We start from the raw sequence: 15336 nt of genomic DNA on the forward strand, positions 1-15336 counted from the left end.
AAACACCTACATCAGTTCTGTAAAATTACTGAAGCACTTTGAAAATTTTTTGCCATGTCTCTCATCTTGCAGAATTAGATTTCCTTAACTTTAAATCTGAGACAACATTCAAGAATGTCTCCCTAACATAATCAGCTGCAAGTTTTTGGATCCCTGTAACTTAGTTTATGGTGTCTATGAAAAAATTTCAAATAAGATAAATACTTTGTAACACCACTTTGAAAAATCCCTTTTCATATGATGACACAGGATACAACAATCAAATTTGAACAAGAACATGATTATATGTTCCTTCTGAATACCTATTAGTGTTATTTGTTCAACCTGTTAAGACTGAGAAAAACAAACTTACAAAACATCTGTAGCATAGCATTAGGTAAAAAGGAGCATTTTTGGCACCACACATTTTTAAATCTAAGCTTTTAGGCCCGAAGTATAGCAAGTTAAACATACACAGTGACAGCTTGGAAAGCCTCATTTGAAATGCAACATTTTTAAAGGACAATTAGAAGATGCTATTTGATGGTCATTAGCTGATCTCCAAGTAATGTACACATTGGAACCAAGCCTAGATATTCATCCCAAATGTTTACATATATACCTTAGCACACACATATAGAATGCAAGGATCTTGCACCCACAGAATCCTGGCAGAATATTAATATGGTCAGGCATAAAATGAAGTAGAGTTTTTTTGCTCTTCATTTATCTTGTTAAGTGTCCTCACTAAGCAATTCTAATATTTTCTTTGAAATTTAGTTTCAAGGTTGCTACATTACCTTGGGCCATAGCGTTACAGTCCGTACCTATACGTATTATATAAGTATTATCCTTACATTATTATCCTATAAGTATTATCCTTACATCAAATGTGCTTTGCAATTCAGCAACACCTAGTTCATAGCTCTGTAAGTAATCCCTTGAGAAAGGAAAAGCTCACCTAATCTGTACAAAGTGCACGAGGCAGCCACGGTTCTGTGTGTCACCACCAGGTGTCTCACGGCACACAACAAACCCACGGCGTCGGCAAGTTCAGCAAAATCCACCCTCTGTCTAGGAGGCACAAGATTTGCTAAAGCACCGGTAAAAATACCTCTACAGCTGGCTTTATTCTGTAGTCAATTGCACAACTTCATCCAATTCTCTGAGCTGCTTAATTTCCTCCAAAAGTGGTCTAAGGTATACTGCAGTTGCTGAAAGGACTTCTGTTTTTCTTGGTCCTCTGTTTGTTGGGTTTAAGGTTGATGACATCTCCACCATTAAGAGTGCTAGAATTCTGGTTGGGGTGGCTTCCACCAGCTGTATTAAAAACACCTACAGAATTCAGACAAGAGAAGCATTTGCATATTCACTTTGTTTACTGCTTGCAGCATAATACATGAACACTTTAGACACAGTACCTGGTAAGGCATAGCACAGCACCTCAAATGTATGCACTAGCTTTAAATCTATTTTGAGTAAATTTTGCAGCTAAATTGGAAGTAGAGGCAGTTGCAATTACTAGCCAGGCAGTATTTAAAGCTGGTATGCACCTGTGTAATTGAAGGGCAACATAGGAACTCATCTGTGTATGTGTATGTCACTAACTGCACAAAGTTGTGGTTAGTTGAGTAACATAATAGAAGACAGAGATGGCGATTTAAAATTCAGAAACTTTGTTGATATAAAGGTAAGTAAAAGCTGGAATAAAAAGGGAGTGCTTTAAGGAAAATAAATTACCTGACTCAGAAAAGCTTTAAAGAAGAACTACAGAAGTTCAGTGTTTTAGTGTTTTCTTACAGAAGGCAACTTCCAAACACCTTTTGATTCTTTCCCCATGAGTCTTTTAGGTCCACACCGAGATGAGCAATGTTATGTAATGGTAATTACATTAAAAAACCCAACAAACATCCTTCTCAAATCCTTGCACAATCTTGTTTAAATGAATTTAGTAAAAGGGCACTTGCCAAGCATTAGCTAGAAACTTTTGTGCATCAGTTTGGCCATCTTGTAATTTTAAAGAGTCACAAAGTTATTTTGCAGAAAGAGATGATATCCTAAGATAGGGAGGTAATAATTAGACTCTGATTCCCCTTGTATTAATTCCATAAGGAAACAGATGAAACCATAAGCTTTGATGGCACAAAATACTGTTTCTAGGGTTTTTTTATTGTAGTATACATACCAATCTTGTTACTGCTTTTATGTACTACTTCTGAATCTTCTGCTGTTTGTTGCTTGAGCTTTTGAAGATATTTATCAGCCAAATACTTAAAAACTGGAAAGTTAAAAAAGAAAAAAGGTATATCACAGAATGCTTAAAAATAATAATCATCATCATCATGCCGTTATATTAAAATTCTGCATGGTGACAAAAGTGCATTTCACATCCCAGGTTTAGCACAAGCTGCTGAGTGATTCTGGGCAAGCCTGTGTGCCTGGGCAGAATCCAGGTCACTCCATGTAGGGGCCTGAGTAAATATATGTATTGTAAATATATGTATGGCAGTGATCTCTGTATTGCATTGCCCTGATTCTAGTTATTGTAAATGGGCTGCAGCTGTGATGTGCTTAATTGGGCAGCAGCTGTAGCCCGTCGAGGTAGCTGGGATGAAAGGGGGTGAGGCAGTCAGAGAGGGCTGGAGACGAGCCCAGGATGAGAAGCAACAACAACACTGCTGTGAAGATCACAACAACTCCAGTACTCTGAAGTCCTCACAGAAATATCTCAATTTATATTAAAAAAAAAAAAAAAAACACACATATTGCCAAATGTTTCAATTAATGCAACTTGGAACTTGTTACAGTCATATATTCAATATACAATTAATGTAGGAATTTTATATATATATATATATATATATATATATATATATATATATATATATAAAGAAGCATTAGAAAAACAGTAGTCACGTAAAATAAGTCTATTAATAAAACTTGGCAACAAGGTTTTTCTAATTAACTAATGCTACCCTCACTTCTATTGGCATACATAAAGTTGACCTAGGAATCTGAAAAAATATACAACTAAAGCAGAATTTTCAGAACTTAGATGTGTTATGATTATTTACATCTGTAATTAACTCATTTAAAGATGATACAAAAGACTTTTACATTTTTCTCTTGCAAATTTTTCCCATGGTGAATAATGTTAATATAGAAGAAACAGGGAGTTTACTAATAATCTTGGCTAATTAAACAAGAATATATCATTAGGGAGTCTAGTACATGATTATTCAAACCCAGTCCACAAAAGGCAGAGACTCAAAATTTTAACACTACTCTTATGAAATTAAGTACATTAAAAGTGATACTTAGGAACTAATCAAATATCACCAGTAGACAAAACACTGCAAGAGATGCAATCTTTTAATGTAATTTATCTAAACAGGACTAAAATATAAAATAATTGTTTCTATCAATTACTTATTAACTATTAAAATTACAAAATAATGCTCAACAGTTTTTATGTTGCAATAATTGAGCTTCTACTATGTGTATTTGTTTTAAAAGCTCGTGCTTACTGACAGTCATTAGGACTGAGGAGCCATAACACACTGGCCCTTGTGAACCTCGCAGCTGTGTTTGTGGAAGAGAAAGATGTGCACAAAGAAATGGGCCTAACCCACTGAAGACAGGTAGTTTTAGCTGTGTTTAAGGCGTGCTGCTATGGAATATAAAGAGGGTTGCCACCATCATGCAAGGATGTGTAAGAGCCAGCCGGCTCTAACCCGGGGGGATGCTCAGGCCGTGCAGCAGCGCCAGGACGGGACACGCGCCCCGCAGCACCGCCTGCCCTCGCTCACGGCCAGCTCTGCCTTCATCCACTCCCTCCCGGCACCGCCTGCCCTCGCTCACGGTCAGCTCTGCCTTCATCCACTCCCTCCCGGCACCGCCTGCCCTCGCTCACGGTCAGCTCTGCCTTCATCCACTCCCTCCCGGCACCGCCGGCCCTCCCTCACGGTCAGCTCTGCCTTCATCCACTCCCTCCCGGCACCGCCTGCCTTCGCTCACGGTCAGCTCTGCCTTCATCCACTCCCTCCCGGCACCGCCTGCCTTCGCTCACGGTCAGGTCTGCTTTCATCCACTCCCTCCCGGCACCGCCTGCCTTCGCTCACGGTCAGCTCTGCCTTCAGCCACTCCCTCCCGGCACCGCCTGCCCTCGCTCACGGTCAGCTCTGCCCTCATCCACTCCCTCCCGGCACCGCCTGCCTTCCCTCACGGTCAGCTCTGCCTTCATCCACTCCCTCCCGGCACCGCCTGCCCTCGCTCACGTTCCTTCCTTCACTAACACCCCTTCCCGCAGCACCGCCTCCCTTCGCTCACGTTCAGGTGTTCCCTCACCCACACCCCTTCCCGCAGCACCGCCTCCCTTCGCTCACGTTCAGGTGTTCCCTCACCCACACCCCTTCCCGCAGCACCGCCTACCTTCGCTCACGTTCAGGTCTTCCTTCACCGACGCTCGGTAGAACCGCACCTTCAGCTTCTTTGCCAGCGCTTCCGCCTCCTCACTGCACAACACAAGACGGCTTTGTAAGGCCTTACTTGGCTCATTCCTCAGCATTTATTCTTATCAACAAAATGCCATGTTAAGTTAAACATGGCAAAGTGGGTTGAGAAATTCAAGACAGTCAAAAAATACCTAATCCTTAATTTCTTTACACTATCTCCACTCTAAAAAGAAAGTGTTTTACATGCAGTGTCTTTATGACTCAAAGGAATTCTTTCCAGTATTTACTGACTTCATTACATAAAACTTCCCAAGGGTTCAAAGAAGTGTGTCGGTGAAACCAAAAGGAAGGAGGCTGTATTAACAGCACTATCACTGCAAACTCTAAACAACAACAAAAATTAATCCTTAAGCATATCTTAATGAAGCAGTATGCTATGCAATCAGATGAGTGCACAGATGAAATCAAGAATTACTTTCTTCTGTGAAGTGAAAAAGAACTTATATTAAAGTTTAAGAAACTTATGAATACTTCCCTAAGGAAAATCAAATCATCAGAAAGATTATATTACTGAGGCTGACAGAGTATTCTGAGAACCAAACCTAAGTGACATACCATGAATAAAGGAGGAGTTCAAATGCAATTTTGCTTTTCCTTTGAAAAATCCTCAGAATTCTTTGCAGAAGAAGTAGAAGCTGATTTATGCCATCAATGATAGCAAACAGACAACAAAGAAAGCCAGTGCAGGAAACAACAAAAAAAAGAAGAAATACTTTAAATCTCTCAGGAAGATGATAGAAATTGAAGAAGTGGAGAATGATCAACTTGATCATGCACTATTTTCTACATGAAATGCTGTGATAAATAAACACATTTGTTAAGCTGATTTTACGACAAGAATGAAATTTGTCACACACACACAAGGGCAGAATGAATTGATAATAAAATCTGTAAAGAAAAATACAGCAAGGAAGATTCAGCACCATGCAGTTTGAGAATATTACCACATACATATTTCTACAGAGTCACAATGTTTTGATAAAAATGAATAATAAAAAACGAATTAAAGAAAGCAAAGAATATTAGCAAGCATTTACTAGCTGAACAGACAATGTGCCTTCAATGGTGCACAGCACAGTTTAAAGGTAGCTGAAGTTTAACAGGAAAGAAAATCTATAGTTTTAGATTTTTAGGGGAAAAAAAAAGGGTGGGAATCATACTATGCCAGAACCAATCTTTTTATGTCTTTCCTCTATTACTTTTGGCTTCAGGATGCAGCATGAAATAAACAGAAAGCTCCTAGCTTTGCAGCACATCTGCCCAAGTGTGACTGTCTACATTCATGCAGCAACACCCACCCTGTGTGCTTCTAGGGCATGTCTAGATGCAGGACACAGGTAGGACAACCCAGATACTCTAACTCTTCACCAGAAACTCTCACAGACTTCTTTTTATAAAACTTGTGAATACAGGAGGCCCCTATTGATCTTTAAAAGTACTACAATAGAACTCCTACTTCTTTATGCAAGAGTCATCAAGAAGATCAATCTTATTCTGCACAAGAACTGTGGGAATGTCTCCAACTTCAGTCACAACTTTTTGCTTCCAGGTAGGGATTGCTTTGAAGGAGTCTCTGTCAGTTGTCGAAAACACAAGAACACAAGCCTGGGCTCCTAGAAATATACAAATAAATTAGAAATACAAATACACCCAAATTAGCCAATAAACAATAGAAAAAAATTGTAATTATTTAAAATATGAAGGATTTTTAAAATATTTCCCACAAACATGCACTTTTACTACCAGGTTGTGTCAAACTACTGGTCATAGACTGCCTAAATGAAAATTCATTGCCATATTACTTTGGTCATTACAGCCATTTTTTTGATGACTATGGGTCTGTTACCTTTAAGGCTAATTCCAGCACATTGAATGTATGCAGGGGAAAGGAACAGAAGGAGGTCTGGAAAGGCTGGAAAAAGGGAAGGGGAGGTTCATTTATTGCTGTTTTACAGACAGATTAATGGAGGCCAGGAGGCAGATTTTTTTCCTGTATGCAGCATCTGTAAAGCACATTTCACATTATTCTTTGTGGTACAGTAATCTGGATTCTGAAAAGCAGAAAACTTTAAAACGTTTTCAGATGAAGTTGTGACTATTTCAAGTAAATTGTTAGTACCTTTTGGGGGAAAATAAGTGTGCTTCTAATTAATACTATCAGATAGTCTAATAATTCTATCAGAGCACTACAATAAATTATACAAAACCTCTGGTTATGGTTTTGTAAATAAAGAACAGTTAAAAGTTAAACTCCCTGGATACTGAGAAGGTACCTCCACAGCTGAAATATCAGTGTGTAGTCTTCTGACTGTCCAGTAGTTCTTCAGAGAGTGCTTTTCTTTGCACACTTCATTATTTATATGTCTTCAATGTGCTAATTATTTAGTAACAGAGTATGAAAGAATAGATAGCCAGTGTTTTTGAGACTTTAGCATAATCTTGTGGTGAACATCTCCCATTAATGTCATATAGCATGAAAAATTTTTCACCAGTATGAATTTTATCTCTGAGTTTCACAAAGTATTCCCAATTCCTGGACTCTGTTTATCTTTCTATTTCTCTGGCACAAAGCATGTAAGTTCTTTTACTAGGTTTGCATTTATTTAGATTTTTAAAAGCCAAGTTCAGAGTCGATTTCCAGAAAGATTTCCTATGCTCTTTTGCTCTTTAACATTCTTCCATATGCATATTAAGACTCTTCTGGTATGGTTTTATATAAAACAGGAAGAACTGCCCTAAGAACTTCAACTGAAGCTCTACCAGTAAAAAAGCAGCAATGCACCCTTCCATAATGTCTGCTATTATTTGTGTTGTAAAACTGTTTGTTTTCCCTACTGTCCACACTGTACTCTAACATATGCAATTATTCTGATGCAATTCCTGCAACAAAGGTGTAAAATACATTATTCCTTCCAAAGCAGGTTAGTTTGCATTTGCCTATTATCTCACATAGTAGCATAATGGAGATGAGAGCATTTATTAAAATACTCCCACCATCTGTAAACATCACTTTGTTCAGTTTCAAGACCAAGAAATCCTTTGTGAAGTTTCCAAGCTAAGACACCTTCACTTCATCTTTCTCCTTCCACCCATTCCTTCTGAAGGCTACCACAAGTAACAGTAAGTTTAGAGGGAAAAGCCCTGGCATGTGGTAGGTAAAGAGAAGGTAGCACACTACATCAGACTTTATTCAGTTTACATATAGTATAGGTAGAATGCAGGCCAAGGACAGTAAAAATACCTCAGCTTGCCCATATTCATTTCAAAAGGAAATTATATGACAGGCTTTAATTAAGAGTCAAACTGAAATATTTTTGAGGACCTTCAAGATTATTACAACAAACAACAGTAAAATAAAGTATCATCAACAAAGACAAATTCTATACACTCGTGTTATTGTGTATTTCCAAACATCTGCAAAAGTTTTCAATCACTGGATCATAAATATCAGACTTAACTAATCCAATAACTCTGTAAGATGTTTATTTAAGAAGAGAAAACAAAAGTAGTTTTTCTTCTCAGGTTCAATGCAAAACAGTATCAACTGTGATCTTTCTGAAGTGTGCTTTAGTATGGTGCAGAAGTTAGTATGGCAACAGAGTTCAACAGAAGACACTGCAGAGCAGAGATTTTAATATGCAAATTCTTTTCACCTCAAGAAATCTGCTGAATACTCAGTAGTTTTACTGAAAACATAAACAATTTAAGAAATTGTAATATCCATCTAAGAGTTCTAAGGAGGACAAAAATAGACAAACCTTAGAATTTAACCACATAAACACCTTTTTATGCAGGCACTGACAGTATTCAAGAGTTAGTACCATTACTATGTCAGTCATCCACTGCTAATGGAGTCATACACCACCTCTGTCATACAACACATTATGTACAACAGGCACCGGCAGCAAAGGCTCAGGATCATGTCAAACAGGAACATAACAGCTCAGGATGCTCTCAATGAATATTTTAAATTAAAGTTCCTTTGTAAGAAGCTGTTCCAAAAAGCTACTTTAAAGTACTGAAGAAAATGACACTGTGTGCAATTACTGCATTGATAATTCCTCTATATTTTAAAATGCTTCAACTACCTGCAGAATCACTGACATAATATTTATACCTAGAGCAATTCGGAAAGAATTTAGAGCCTAGTGCTACTTAATTCAAGTAAAGCATGAGCTTGTCAGCTGAATTTGCCTCAGCAGACTATCCTATCTGCATAGACTACACATTGTTTTCCTTTTCATAAAGGTACAAAGCCTTTGTAATACAAAGTGTAAGGAAATTCCTTGCCATGAGAGGACTCTCACAGGCTTTATACCTGACCCTACTCATTTCACTCAGTACTTTGCCTCAGCTATCCAAGCTACAACAGAAAGCACATATTCCCTATAAAACTGGTGGTGACTTGTTCAATCTCACACTGAGATCAAAATCCAGTATTATCATCCAGAAATTCTTGTTTACTGCTGATGTTTTAACTTCTGTGGATCCTGCCTTTGACAGACTCAGCAGGATTTAATGTCTCCTTAACAGTACTTAAAATAACTGTACTAGGGTCTTCCATTATCATATTTACTACAGACAAATTAACAAATGCAAATGAAAGCAATCCTATGAAGGCTTGATTATGAAGACTGAACTATTTTGCAACAAAATGAGGATCCTGACAATTTGACTAATCAGCAACTGAGTAACACACTAATGAGCAAGATGTCTGTCTTCCATCAGAAACCTAGCAAGGATATTCAAGATACACCAGTGGTACTAGAAGGAAGAAGATACATGCACGAAGAAATTATCAAATACTACTTGGAGAAACATTTGACTTCAATCACATAGAAGCTGCTGAGAAGATGCATGGGACAATACAAAAAATAAATTACTAAATATATACAGTGCTTCCTTCAGCTCTGAATTTAGGCTGCTGTACTCCTTGCACTGTGTGACTGTGGGCATGCAACTGCACTGGCTGCACACACTTGCCTGCACGTAGGAAACCACACAACAAATCCAGTGTCAGCTCCAATGCTCTTTCTCTGCAAGGCTGAATGAATTTGGTCCCTGGACAACAAACACTCAGACAGGTTCTGAAGCATTCCTGTGTGAGCACTGAGGAACTGACAATACACAGTGTCCCAGGGGAGTACATAAGCCCCAGTGCAATGATAGTGGGACAGTGACCTATGGGAGAAGCAAACCTTCAATTAACAGCCAGCATCCATCTGACCTAACTTAGAGGTGCCCTCCCCTTATTAACAATAAAAGCCTGGCATTTCCAAAGTAAGCTTGACTTTTTCTTCTATAATAGTGTGATTGCTGAGGCTAGACCAAAACTGCACTCCAGGCTTTTCTGATTTCCCTCAGCCTTCATGAGTCAAAGTCTAGTGTAGAGCAGTCTCTGCATCTGACACCTTGAACTATTTATTGCATACCCATCATGCTGCTACAAGGTGAACAGCCTGACTGTGCAAAAAGAGCTTCTGTACAAAGAACTCCAAGCAGAGATCTAACAGCACTACGCTGGGCTTGAGTCATAACCACGATTTCAAGGTATTAATGCAAATTTTTTATTTTGTTTTTAAACCAGCAGGTTGCTTGTGGTAAGTGAGGCCAGTAGATGTAGTCCTGAGTTCTTCTCAATGCTCCATATTCTAACCTATCAGTCCCAGTAATTAGGAGAAAAAGTCTTTGGCTTGAAACAACTGGGGAGAGCAAAGCACACAAGAGGAGCAAAGGCCAGGACAGTGAAAACGAAGCTCCAAGAGAATCAACTACTACCATCCAAAATTCATATGCTCAACTTGCCAGCTGTAAATTATTTATATCCACATGACAAAAGAAGACCTTTCTCTGAGGAAACAGTAATCATCAATCACAGGCAACAACAGGAAGCATCACCAAAAACCCCCACCAATTAGCAAATTGATTATGAAACATAAAACAATCATAAGACTCTAACACCCTGAAACACCCTGGCATAATCATTACTTTATCTCCAAATAAGGTAATTTTATACCATAGCAGTATATTTTCCCCCCATCTCAGGTAATTAATTTGCAAGAACTGAACAGTGGAATCTTTGCCAAATCATTTGTATCTCTCCCATAAAAAAAAAAAAAAGAGAAACATTTACAGAACCATTGTTAAATTATAAGCAAAGAAAGCTTAAGTATGCAATTTGTAACAGGTTAAATAGATAAGCTGCCTTTACACGAATAATACAGTTTATTTGATGAAGTAAATACACTTATGTTATTGCTCTTTAATGTATTTGAGGCACACTGTACTAGCAAAAGAACTCTTGTGCCCTGTAAACTGTCTTTCTAGGATGACTGGTGGATTTCCCCCCCTTGGATTAATTCCTATGTGCCTCATCCACAGTTTTTGGAATATTTACAAATGTGTGTCTCACAGAAGTAATGAAACACTTTTAGAGGGAAAATGCACATTTGCATCTGATTGTTTGAATATCTACACTCTGTCCAGTTTCTGTGCAGACATTTGTCTCATTTCATTCAATGTTTTCTAAAGGGCACTACTGCATAAAGTGGACATAATTAAGACAAGGAACTTGCACAAAGAGAAAAAATACTTAAGAATTGAAAAAGCTGAACTAAACATGCTTTGCACAACACATGAAATAACTAAAATTCTTAATATAAAGATATGAAAATATTTTAGAGATGTGCCGACCAAGAAAACCCCAACTACCAAACAACAAACATGGTATTTTCACCTCTATAGTAGGCCTTAGTTATTGCATCAAATTCCTCTTGACCTGCAGTGTCCCATAACATTAGCCTGACATCTTCACCGTTAACTCTGAAATAAACAAGACAGTTTTGTCATCAATACAGTCACAGGAACAAATCAAAGCAAATGTCATGGAAATACTTCTGTTTCTACACTATAGGAGTAATCCAAATAAAATTTAACTGGATTTAAACATAATGTAACATAATTAATATTTATTCACCTTCATAACATACTATGGCAATCCTCCCTCAACTACATTATATCTTTTTTACAGACAATCTGTATTATATTTTCCTCTTCCTCTACATTTCTCTCTACAGTGAAAAATAAGATAGACATCGAAACAAAACATAGGTGCCTGAGGAATGGTGCTTTTGCCTTTTTCGTCAGCTTGCAGAACTTATAGAATTTTCTTACTTCTCATTATCATACAATTTTCCACTTTACCAACATAATAGGGTATTACCTGCTTATATTGCATAGACACTCATTTTTTCGTAGTAATTTTTTTCTATATTGGCTAACAAATTTGTGTTATTTTTTTATCATAAGCAGTTTTACTTCTTCACAAGAAATCATTAAAAAAATGTTAAAATAATCAGCTGGTGGTAGAATACAAAGCAAACTTGTCAAAGAGCCTGGTATGCCAGATATTCCAGATTTTATTTATAATTTTAAATTTTGGATGGAGAATAAAGGATATAACTTTAGCCCACAGTGCAAGAGAGAAAACAACTCCTTTTAGTGTACTTCAGAAACAGCAGGCTTTGTTTTCCAAGCCTTCATAAGTGTCAGGATTACAACAGAAAAGAGAAATAGAGAGAGAGGTAAAAATCAGTAGTATGTCATCTGTTTAATACATACTGGATCTGTCTTTCCAGGAAATCTACACCAATAGTTTTCTTGTAGTCTTTTGTAAAAATCCCCTTGCAATATCGCTGAATCATACTGGACTTCCCAACAGCTCCATTTCCTACTACTACCACCTTGATGGCCACCTCCATATCTTCTTCCAACATCTTTGCGTCTCAGGTGACTCTCTGGTTTATTCAGGAAACTACTGATTCTGTCAACAAAGTAAATAGCTATTATGTTCATCAAAATGCTGTGAATAGAAAGCAAGAGGCAAGATGATCACACAGATTAGGGTGCATATAGATAGTACAACTTCTTTCTGTCTTTGTCACAGATTGCTTAAGTGACCTCCGGCAAGTCATTTAACTAGCTTTGCTTTGACACTTACAAATTGAAAATTAATAAAAATTAGAAGTAGAGAATAATTTATTTGGCTTAATGCAAAGATATTTCACTGATGTTTTGGTGGCTTTTTTTCTTAGTGAGGAAGAAATGGAGGCACTGAACTACAAAATCACAGAATCGTTAATGTTGGAAAAGACCTCAAAGATCAGCAAGTCCAATCATTAACCCAACAGTGCCAAGTGCTAAACCGTGTCCCTAAGTGCCACAAATACCTCCAGGGACGGTGATGTTGCCTCACTGCCCCAAGCAGCCTTTTGCAATGCTTGACAATCCTTTCAGTGAAGAATTTTTTCTAATATCCATCCTAAAACTCCCCTGGCACAACTTGAGGCCATTTCCTCTTGTCCCATCGCTTGTTACTTGCAGATGAGACCAAACCCCACCTCGCTACAATCTCCTTTCAGGCGGTTGCAGAAAGCAATAACATTTCCCCTGAGCTTCCTTTTCTCCAGGCCAAATGACCCCAGCTCCCTCAGCCATTTTTCATTAGACCTGTGTTCTAGACCCTTCCCCTTACTGCCCTTGTCTGGACACTCTCCAGCCCCTTGGTTTCCTTCTTGCAGTGAGGGGCCCAGAACTGCACTCAGGATTTTGAGGTGTGGCTTCATCAGTGCTGAGTACAGGGGGACAATCCCTGCCCTGCTCCTGCTGGCCACACTATTGCTGACACAGGCCAGGATGCCATTGGCCTTACTGGCCACCTGAGCACACACTGACTCACGATCAGCTGCTGCTGACCAGCACTCCCAGGCCCTTTCCCACTGGGCCCCATTCCAGCCACTCTATCCCCAGTAGCTTTGCATGGGGTTGTTGTGACCCAAGCGTAGGAGCTGGCACTTGGCCTTGTTTCATCTCACAACTGGCCTTGGACCACCAATCCAGCCTGTCCAGATGCCTCTGCAGAGCCTTCCTGCCCTTCAGCAGACCAACACGCCCACCCAACTTGGTGTCACCTCCAAACTGACAGAGGGTGAACATGATCACTTCATCAAGACCACTGGTAAAGTCATTTAACAGGACTGGCACAAACACCAAGCCCTGGGGAACACCACCAGCAACCAGCTGCCACATGGATTTAAATCTACTCACCACCACTCTCTGGACCTCCATCCCTCAAATGCATGCCTCCCCCAAACTTTTCTCTACTGAGCCTGGTTTTATCCCTTTCACATCTAGTCTAAGACTACTTCAGTGAGTCCTACTAACTCTTGTAAAGTTTCCTCCTTCGAAACAGATATACCCAATCTATTGGCAGCAGGCAGGGTTGTTGTGTAGACTGATCACCCACCACCAAAAAATCAAAATTCTGCCTGTGACACCAGGCTCTTCCTCTTTCTTCCTATTTCATTCCCTGTGAGTGGAAGGCCAGAAGAGAACACTGCTTGTGTTCCCGCTCCCTTAACCAACTGCTCCAAGGCTCTGAAGTCTCTCTTGACCGCCCTCGGGCTTGCTACAACTTTACCACTGCCCACCTGATAAAAGCTAAGTTTCCCCCACGTTTTGCCGTGTCGGGATATCATCACAGCAACATTTTACAGTTGCAAATTTCCTCCCAAGAATCAGATCACGCTGCTTTCGAATGAGGGGAAAATACTCCCGTTTTACAGGCTCTGCCCATCACCACGCTCACACCCGTGCTGGCAGGGCGCGGCTATCCGATCCCTTGGCTCGGCTCGCTCAGACAGATGATGTTTCCTGCCGGCATTGGCAGGAACACGCCCGGCTACCCGGAGCTCGGCAAGCCCCGCTAGCACCGGGAAGCCGGATGGCCATTTTGGGCGAGAACAGGGGCAGCTACCCACGAGTCTCCCCACAGGGATCCATCCCACCGGCACCTCCCGGCCCTGCCCGAGGGGCCACGCCGAGGGTGGAGGCTCGGCCGCCCCGGCCCCTGCCGCAGCCCCGGCCCCGCTCCCGCCCATGGTCCGGGGCGCCCTGGCTCCGATCCCCGCCCGCCCGCGGCCCCTCTCACCAACCCCTCACGGAGCGGGCGGCGCTCCCTCCGAGGGCACGGCGGTGCAGGGGCGCAGGGAAGAGGAGACGGAGGGGAGGGAGAGGAAACCGCTCGCTGGGGCCGACCCAACCCGGACGCACATCCCGGCTCCCCCGGCCGGAAGCGCCGTCAGGAGCGGGGGCGCCGCTCGAGGAGGCGCCTGCCCGCTGCCCGGAGCCGCGGCCGACCCCGCCGTGAGGGCTGCCCGGAGCCGCGCCCGGGGCTGGGCTGCCGTCCTTGTGCGCCCCGGTCGGGCTTGAGGCGAGGGAGAAGTTGCTTTTGAGGGGTTTTGTCTGGGTTCCTGAGGAAAGATCCGGACATGGGTGTTCTCCTTGCCTACGGGTGCCTTCATCCCTCGTCCACTCCCTATATTTCGGCATTCCTTACCTCATCCTCCAGGGAAAACAAACCCGTGTGATCAGCCACGGGTTTTCCTTAGGCTACCTCGGAAGGCAGTTGCCCTCCTGTGTGTGGCACCCTTTGTTTTTTAACCAAACAGTGCCCATCACCGTGGTCTGCTAGCTCCCAGGCTGTTTAGTTAACAGGATACGTTTTGGCATAACTATAGACGTGGTAGTCTTAAAAATCTGAAATTTTACCTTACTTAACCCCTTATTTTCGTTTTTGGCTGGCTGGTTTTCTGAGTTAAACTGCTGAAAGAAGTCCACTGCCTTAAATCCCCTTCCCACACTGCAGAGCACATCCCTGGCTGGGATGGTTGCTCTTGGTGCCCCCCGCCCTCCTGCTACTCCAAGTTGTCCAAGTAACACTCAGATATTGCCAAGTGTGGTTGATGAAGTCTGCTTTCCGCAACAGAGCTCTCTGTGCCTGTCC

The 15336-nt window shown here is 41.0% G+C and overlaps 1 protein-coding gene across 1 annotated transcript; it reads right to left on the reverse strand.

Moving 5' to 3' along the window:
- Window positions 1-854: 854 nt before the first annotated feature.
- On the reverse strand, window positions 855-14604 carry RAB23 (RAB23, member RAS oncogene family). Its single transcript, XM_058019538.1, has 7 exons — window positions 14486-14604; window positions 12114-12315; window positions 11230-11315; window positions 5950-6106; window positions 4411-4493; window positions 2165-2257; window positions 855-1314 (listed from the first exon to the last, which is right to left on the reverse strand). The coding sequence occupies exons 2-7, from the start codon at window positions 12266-12268 to the stop codon at window positions 1175-1177; spliced, it is 714 nt and encodes a 237-aa protein (XP_057875521.1). The 5' UTR covers window positions 12269-12315; window positions 14486-14604; the 3' UTR covers window positions 855-1174.
- Between the last annotated feature and the right edge of the window lie 732 nt (window positions 14605-15336).

This window comes from Melospiza georgiana, chromosome 3 (assembly GCF_028018845.1).
Source record: "Melospiza georgiana isolate bMelGeo1 chromosome 3, bMelGeo1.pri, whole genome shotgun sequence".
Classification (NCBI taxonomy): domain Eukaryota; kingdom Metazoa; phylum Chordata; class Aves; order Passeriformes; family Passerellidae; genus Melospiza; species Melospiza georgiana.

Coding starts and splice junctions, on each gene's coding strand:
- RAB23 (XM_058019538.1), bottom strand. CDS start 12,268: ATGTTGGAAGAAGATATGGAGGTGGCCATCAAGGTGGTAGTAGTAGGA. Junction 11,316..12,113: donor TTCCTGGAAAGACAGATCCA/GTATGTATTAAA, acceptor TGTTTATTTCAG/AGTTAACGGTGAAGATGTCA. Junction 2,258..4,410: donor AGACCTGAACGTGAGCGAAG/GTAGGCGGTGCT, acceptor TTAACTTTCCAG/TTTTTAAGTATTTGGCTGAT.